The sequence below is a fragment of the Argiope bruennichi genome, chromosome 1 (genome assembly GCF_947563725.1).
Source record: "Argiope bruennichi chromosome 1, qqArgBrue1.1, whole genome shotgun sequence".
In the NCBI taxonomy this organism is placed as follows: Eukaryota; Metazoa; Arthropoda; class Arachnida; order Araneae; family Araneidae; genus Argiope; species Argiope bruennichi.
In genome coordinates this window covers 103157234-103166034 of record NC_079151.1, presented here as the reverse complement: position 1 = coordinate 103166034, position 8801 = coordinate 103157234, and the positions used below count along the sequence as shown (strand labels likewise).

Sequence of the window (8801 nt, the reverse complement as noted above, 5' to 3'; positions counted from 1 at the left end):
TTATGAATTTCAATAATAATTAAATCAACTGAAATTAATTTTATTGCTTTAAACGATTAATTGGGAGATAAAGTTGTAAGTGGTGTGCTAAAAAAGTCAGATAAATTGTCTTTACACGGTGGGGTGGTAATTTGAAAGATTTTATTTTTTCCTCGATAGAAAAATAATATAAATTCTGAATCAAAATCTTGCAATGATTGATTTAAAGAATTATCAGTGTTATTTCCAATATATATATATGCATTTTTTTTATTTTTTAACACTATAATTGTTTATTCCTTGTTTGCTCGCCGCGTTTGCCAGTCTGACTTTATCGGTCAGTTCTTTGATCTCTATGTCGCTGTCAATGGCCGATATCATGTCCTCCAAGGCAACTTTGAACTGTCCACTTTTTCCACTGCATCGAGTTCTGGCAGCGTTGGCCGACAACTCCAAGATCTCAGCAGCTACATATTCCAAGACGCCAGTCAGGTATACAGCTGCTTCGGCCTTGACAGTGCCACCGGGGAATTTCGTTTCCAATAGCTCATGGATCTGCTGCACTGGAAATCGCTTAGTTTGGTGAATATTACCTTTTTTTCCAAGCGCAATGATTTTCTTCTTCTTTGCGGGCACAGGATCCTTTTCAGTATTTTTTCTTTTCCTTGGTTGTGCCATTACAACAGGAAAATACTTATAAATGAAAAATATTAAATATATTTATTACTTTTTCTATTGCAAGTAACTATTTCTTTAAAAATTATAAAATTATAATTTTTAGGAAGTTTGAGCTATGACACACACACACACACACACACACACACACACACACACACACACACACACACATTTATTGCAAATAGAGCTACAAACGTATTTGCCTTACCAATGCCATAGATTAGAAATGTATAGAGACTGAATGATTGTTTAGTCACTAAATCAGTGCTAAATTCCCCAGATAAGATGAATGCAAGTTTTATTGTAGTTAAAGCATGAACGTCTTCAGGTAAGTGAAGAACCTATAAATGGGGTTAGTCTTACTACATAGAAAGTAAATTTCTATAGTAAGTTTTAACTAATCACTAACCGTCTTTGGCAGCTAGATGTTCGTCATCTTATTAATAGTAATAATCTAGTTATCTCAACCAATTTTAATGAATTATATCTTATCGTAAAAAACAAAGTACTATTTTAAATTAAATTCGAACAATAAGCTTAGAGCATTTTGATTATTTCGCACCATCTGCTGATTGTCGAAATCGGTCCAATTATTGAGGTTGGAGGCTCTGTCCAAATTTTATTTTGCAGTATCTCTTGAAACGATAGGATGGATATGATTTCTTAGGATGATATGGGCAGGCGATCATTAACAGTGTATTTAGGAGTTTTGAGCTTCTATCTTTCTATTATAGAATTTTTTTTATGTAAACATTGTATTTTAATTGCTTTGTGATTGGTAGATAGGGAGTTACCTGACTCATAACGTATGAAGTTTGTTTGAAATATTTAAATATTTGAATATATTTAATGCAAATTATTACGTCGTAGTAAGTATTTATATTGCACTTGACGCTGAAATAGTGTCAAAAAAGGAAGAGTGAAGTTTTAATCAACGCCAAATTATTAACAAATGAGTTTAAAACAATATTATTTATTAATTTTACTTTTAGGCACATTGTTTGTGGCAACACGAATGAATAGATTTCCGGTTTGTTGACCTTTTTCGAATATTGGAAATTTTTCGTCTCTCGGTTAGCAATCGTCTGTATACCTAAGCAATATACATGTTAACACTGCACTGTTTTTTAAAATATCAATTGTATGTCTAGCGATGATTCTTGCTTTGGCGTCAGAAACACTGAGAGCTACATTTTGCATGGTTGATGACGACGGGTCATAACAAAGCACAATTGTTTATATATTAAGTATTACTACAGTACACGCATGTATATACACAGCTATACACACGTATTACTACAGCTTAAAAATAATGCAGATATGCCATTTATATTGAAAAGGTTTTAATTTCCAATTAGCTTTTGACATGAGCGTCAATAATCTAGGTCTGTTTATTAATGATCAATGTGCAATATTTTCACATGATCAGTTGTACGTAACATTGTCCAGAGGGAATTTAGACCTGGAATTAGAATCCAGGCTAAAGTAGGCAGCTTTAAAAATATTGTTTTTAAAAATGTTAGTAGTTAGCAAAAATTAAGAAACATGAAATATTATTTTAGTATCTTTTAACGCTTTTAAGAAAGCTTTTATTTAATTTATTTAAAATTTAATTCCATGTTTTAATTCCTTTATCCTGCCGAAAAAATAAAAATTATGATGAGAATTTTCTGAATTTTAACCAATGATAAAATATTTTTTAAAAATGTGAAATTGAATTGTTTGGCCATGACATTTTAAAAATAGTTTGTTTCCTTTTACTTATGTTATCAGGAGGCAGGGAATAAATTCCTCAGGAAACCCCACTAGCTTGAGGACATGCATGATCCGAGGACTGAATGGGGTTGGCGAGCGAACGCCCCCTAACATAAAATAAAAATCGGAACTTTTCCATTATACCAGGGCAAATCTCGCCAAGCCGATTTTTTGGCGACAGCACACAGTTGCCGGAATAAATAAATGACACCAAAGGTTACCAAATAAACGGTTACCAGCGGCGATATTCCGTTTTTCGTTTGTTGCATCATTATTGGCGACTATATCGCCTGCGACGGTATAATGGAAAAGTACCAAAAAATCTAGTACAGTGGTTGTGTTTGGGGAAATATGTCATTATCAGGAGGCAGGGAATAAATTCCTCAGGAAACCCCACTAGCTTGAGGACATGCATGATCCGAGGACTGAATGGGGTTGGCGAGCGAACGCCCCCTAACATAAAATAAAAATCGGAACTTTTCCATTATACCAGGGCAAATCTCGCCAAGCCGATTTTTTGGCGACAGCACACAGTTGCCGGAATAAATAAATGACACCAAAGGTTACCAAATAAACGGTTACCAGCGGCGATATTCCGTTTTTCGTTTGTTGCATCATTATTGGCGACTATATCGCCTGCGACGGTATAATGGAAAAGTACCAAAAAATCTAGTACAGTGGTTGTGTTTGGGGAAATATGTCATTATTTTTCTCCTTATAGAAAATGTATAGCAAAATTAAGTCTTCTTGAAATTTCTCTAGAAAATGAAGGATAGTAGAAGGTTATCATTACTATATTATTGATGATTGATCTAGGGTTTACTTTCATAAGAAAGAACAACTTTTTAAAATCTGTTCAGTATTTTTGGCTGGGGAACTTTGTTGCAATTTTTCCTTACAGAGAATATATGGTGAAACAGTGTTTTCAAAACATCTTTAAAAGTTTCCACAATTACTGTGGATATCTTGTGAATTCCACACTTCCAGAAAGGAAAAATTGGGCAGAATTTGCCGCTTGAATAGTCTCAGCCGTATGATCGGAGGATTATATGTTCGATACTCATTTCCATGGAAAATTTTCAATGTGTACGAGCATGGTGCATAGGACATCAGTCAAGGTTTCTTGAAATTTGTAAATTAATGTTCCTTCCGCTGGTTTGAATCTGAAGTTTGAAAAGGAAGGTGAGATGCTGGTTTTAGATGTCACCTTCATTATAACTGAACATGGTATAAAACTACGAGAATCTACAAATTTTGGCCAAAAGCGTTCGAGAGTTGACGATCTATCTGTTTGCACATAAGCATGCATGTAAGCGAGATGACTAAATATCCAAAGACTTGGATAAGTGTAATTGTTACTCAGATTTAGTATCTAAAATATCGATTCGCATCAAATTTGGAATCCACCAGCATTAACGATGTAATTCAAAAACACAGTGACCTAAACAAAATCAAATTTGGTATGTGATCTCATTGCTACAATTATAGTCTGTGTAAAAATTTGGTGTAGTCGGTCAGGAAAGTATCCAAAATGCTTAGTCGGTCTTTTTTATTATATTGCGACGCCCCCAAATCCTCATATTCATGATTCTGAAAATAAAAATTTGAGCACTCATGGTATATATAGCTTTACCCATAGTCCCCAGTTTTTATGTAGGAAGAAAATAATACCTTCATTAGAGGGTATGAGAAAAGTTTCGGAGAGACCATTCTAGCTAGTTTTCAACAATGACCAGATGATTCCATGACTCGTCAGAGGAACGGTTTTTTATGCTTGACGTTTGACATATGTGGTGGTTATTTGGTGAATTTGGATTTTGAACATGGACTATTTCACTCTCGAAGGCAAGGCTATATCACTAGATTGCCGAGATTCGACTTAACTTTGTATGTCATTAATATATAAACATTTGTATATTTTTACTCACTTATGCTAAATGTAGAAATCTGTGGTAATAAAACAGATATGGCCACTGATTTTGAATAGTTTTTTTATTTTAAATAACTTGCCATATTAGACATTAGATATAGCAGCATTAAGATTTAATAACTGGAAGCAATCTTTGTGATTTAAACGTAAAAGCTTTGCAAACTTCTCAAAGGGATTTATTTTACAAATACGACTTACAGGAGAAATTTTATTAAAATTAGGCTTTAAGTCTAACTCACAAGACAATTTTAATGAAATTCATCAAGTGAGGAAGAGTAAATGTATGTCAGTAGGAGAATGAGGACAGAAAACTGATTATATCAGTTAGCTGAAAAGTGAAAACATTCCCAGCCAAATATATGGGTATATATTAATTAATGGTGAAAGAGCAAAAACTCGCCAAATGTAACACTAAAACCAAATTGCCATTGCAACCCTATGAGCAAGTTTCTAACTTACGAGAAGAAAATGAGCATCTATTTATGCTGTTTATACAAAGTTTACAGGAAAAAAAAATCGTATTTTGTTTCCGACATCGGAATTATCGCCAATGAATTGAAAATCTTTCGCTGTTAATCAATAAGTATCATTATATGAGATAAGTATCAATATATATTGAAATATGAGAACCCCTTACTTAAGAATAATGTCCGTTTGACAAAGCTTAATTTTTAGAGGGTATTCCTCCCTCCTTCCCCAAATATAAGCCTGACAATTTTTTATTGCAGCATCTAAAGCAGTTTGTTGACTTTCTTGTAGTTATTTAAGATGACTGACTTATACGAATTTTTGGAAAGTTGGCGCGATTTAATAAGGTTTTGCGAAAAATCAGGAACATTAGTCTTTTCCATTTTGGAAACATTCCACATGATTACAAAATTTCAAAATGAGTTAAATAATAAATAGAAGATTTTCTTATGGATTATATCTTTATCATAGTAATTTGCAAAAGGAATAATAATTCATGCAAAAAGCTTCTAAATAATGAAATACAGAAATTAAAACTTACTGTGATTAATTAGAGCTTTGTCTTATTTCTCCTGCAATATTTCAATCATAAATTTTGATGTGTTCTGATAAATTTTGAAAGACGACTCTGATAATGAAAACGGCATACAAAAATAAACAGTTATTGCCACAAATTAAAATTTAAGTTAACAAAAAAATTAGCTTTTTATTATATTGCTTTCATGTTATTTCAACAATTTAAATGACATTATATCAAAGATGGTGTTGGATGTATTTGTAATTTTAATTATAATTGTCTTTATTTTATTAGTTCTGTTCTCGTGTTTTTTTGCTTTGTTTTCTCTCTGTGTGTGTGTTTTTTATTATCATTTAATTGTATAACACTTTATCTGGCAACCAATTTAATGCTCAATTTGTATAATGTTCTTGGCAACGACTGTTATGTTGCTTTTTATTGGCTTGAGCCGCACTCTGCTGCAAGCGTTCTGTATAACTTTTATTCTAAATGGAAAATAAACGTGTTTATACTTTTAGAAGCTTTTAATTTGATCTGTAACGATCAGTGGAAAGGATATATTGAATGTTTTTCTGTAAAATTATTCGCTAAATATGACCGATTTATTTTGAAATAAAAATTTTATTCATTACTTGTTATTATATTAGATATTTCCATGACATACTTGGGATTGATTATTTAATCTTTCCATTTATTTTCAAAAGCATTCAAGGCTAAACTGTAAGTTAAATAAATATGAAGGATTTTTTTTTATGCGCGTATATTAATACTAGAATATCTATACTTATAATAACGATGAATGGGTGTGTATGTGTGCCTTGGGGCTCTATAGGTCAGATCGTTTGATCTACAACTACCAAATTTGGCACAAATAAAATGTGCACTTTGGAGCTATTTTTTGCAATTTTAACTGGAATTTTGATTAATTAAAAATTAATTTGAACTTCGGATTTTTTCATGATAACTTGCAAAATTATCATTGCACAAACTTTTTATATCAATTTAAAGTTCAAAAAATTATCTTTTCAAAGATGTCAATATTTGGAACTATAAATTAAATATATATTTTCAATAAATTAAAAAAAAATATTTGGAACATATTTTTCAATAATTTATTTCATACAAAATAAAAATAAGATTTAAACTGCACACGAACACCTTACCCGTACATGGGAAATATTAATTTTTATCATCGTGCCATTACGTTGACAAAAGATCATATAAAATTATTAAACCATCCTAATGCCGGGTTTACACTCGGCCAGTTATGAGACGACAAGTAGGCAAAGCATGCGTAGAAAGACTGAAAAATGCTGTTCGGTTGATGGCAAGTAATTGTCCCGACGGGACAGCTAAAAGAAGCTGTATTGTATTTTTTCTTACTGCGCATGCGTTTGTAGAATTTGGAGGTTTTTTACCGTGGAAAAATTGATTACTTATCGTAGATTAATTTCGACAATTTTGTGCTCTTACTGATGCAACATTGTGTTTATTTTTTAATTTTATTTGTCACTTCTTTTCTATATTTTTCCAAATTAGATATGTAGACACTTTTATTTTTATTTTCCCATGTTTCTTGTTGTGTAAAAATCCATAATTTAATACACTATGCAGTAAAAAAGAAAAATTAAGGGTCACCAAAACGGCAATTTATAGGCAAGCAGGGAATGTCTGAATCTATCTTATGAAATTGTGGCAAACATAAATCAGTCCCTTTTTAAGCAAACGCTGCCTAATTGCAACCTTATAACTGGCCGAGTGTAAACCCGGCATAAAAGTAGATAGTTCAGTTTAGTTTAGTAATATTAACGTCCCGTTGTAAAGCAACACTAGGGCTATTTTGGGACGGACCTCGTAATTTTGAACCACGGTCAGATGACGAGGACGACACCCATAAAAGTAGATTTACACTCTGCAGGTAGGCAGTGCATGCGTAGAAAGGCTGAAAAATGCTGTTCTATCTATGGCTGGTACTTGTCCCGATGGGACAACAACATACCGCTGTATTATATATATATATTTTTTTTCATTCTGCGCATGCGTTTGTAGAATTTGGCGTTTTTTTTTTGGAGTGAAAAAATTGACCACTTATCCTAGATTAATTCCGACATTTTTTGCTCTTTGTTTTTTTCTGATGCGAGGTTGTGTTTTTTCTTTTCTTTTATTTGCCATTTTTCCCCATAGTTTTCCAAATTTAGTATGCTGACCCTCTTTTTTATTTTGTCATGTTTCTTTATGTAAAAATCCATTACTTTTACATTTTAGGTTTAATTTCATTAACGCAGTGGAAAAGAAAAGAAAAAAAAAATCAGGGACGCCAAAACGGCAATTTAGAGCCAAGCATGGAACGTTTGAACCTACTTTATGAAATTGTGGCAAACATAAACCAGCCCTTTTCTGCTCATGCGTTGTTTTACTGGCCACCTTATAACTGGCCGAGTGTAAACCTACTTAATGTAAATTAAACGTAGAAAATTGTAAGTTTTCTGCATTAGTCTGTATGAAAGGAAATAAATATAAAATGCGATAGGTCTGAAAAATTAAATGCAAGACAAAGTTATCTGTGATCTTTTTTCGTATTTATATTATTAATTTAATAATTCAGTTTTATTTAAGTAAACACATTTTAATGTATACAGGATATCAAATTCTAATTAGGGCCCAACAATTAATTTCTAAATATACATTAGGCATATAAATTATAAATATATAATAGGCATATACATTATAATAAAAAAAAGTGTCTAAATGCAGTAAATAATTGTATTTTTTGTTACTGAATCAATAAACGTTTTGATGGATTACGAATTCTGTATTTTTATACAGATTACAATGCCATGCGATTCATATTTAATAAAATGTTCTTAAGATACTAATATTTTAAATTAAAAAGTTCCACTCTTCTGTGACTAAAACCAATTAAGTTATGAAATTTAAATATCATTATTCTATAAAAATTTGCCAATCAGCACGCGGAGTTTCCCTAAGTTTGATTGGCCTAAAATAATAAAATTGCTGTTTGTCCTAAAATAATGCCGGGTTTACACTCGCCAGTTATAAGACGGCAAGTAGGCAGAGCATGCGTAGGAAGGGACTGATTTATGTTTGCCACGATTTCATAAGACAGATTCAGGCATTCCAAGCTTGGCTATAAATTGCCGATTTGGCGTCCCTTAATTTTTCTTTTTTACTGCGTAGAGTATTAAATTATGGATATTTACACAAAGAAACATGGTTAAAAAAAAGCTCAGCATATCTAATTTGGAAAAATAAAAAAAAGAAGTAGCAATTAAAAGAAAAAAAAATACAACCTTGCATCAGAAAGAGTACAAAAATGTCAGAATCAATCTACGATAAATAATCAATTTTTTCACACCAAAAAAAAAAAAACAACCTCCAAATTCTACAAACTCATGCGCAGTAAGAAAAAAATACAATACAGCTGTATGTTGTTGTTCCATCGGGACAATTACT

At 31.9% G+C, this 8801-nt stretch overlaps 1 protein-coding gene across 1 annotated transcript; it reads right to left on the bottom strand.

Moving 5' to 3' along the window:
• Positions 1 to 249: 249 nt before the first annotated feature.
• LOC129973969 (histone H2A-like) lies at positions 250 to 657 on the bottom strand. Its single transcript, XM_056087528.1, has one exon. It carries the CDS (start codon positions 655 to 657, stop codon positions 250 to 252), a length of 408 nt encoding a protein of 135 aa, XP_055943503.1.
• Positions 658 to 8801: the final 8144 nt, after the last annotated feature.

Excerpts from the sequence above, each read along its gene's own strand:
- LOC129973969 (XM_056087528.1), bottom strand. The coding sequence starts at position 657 with ATGGCACAACCAAGGAAAAGAAAAAATACTGAAAAGGATCCTGTGCCC.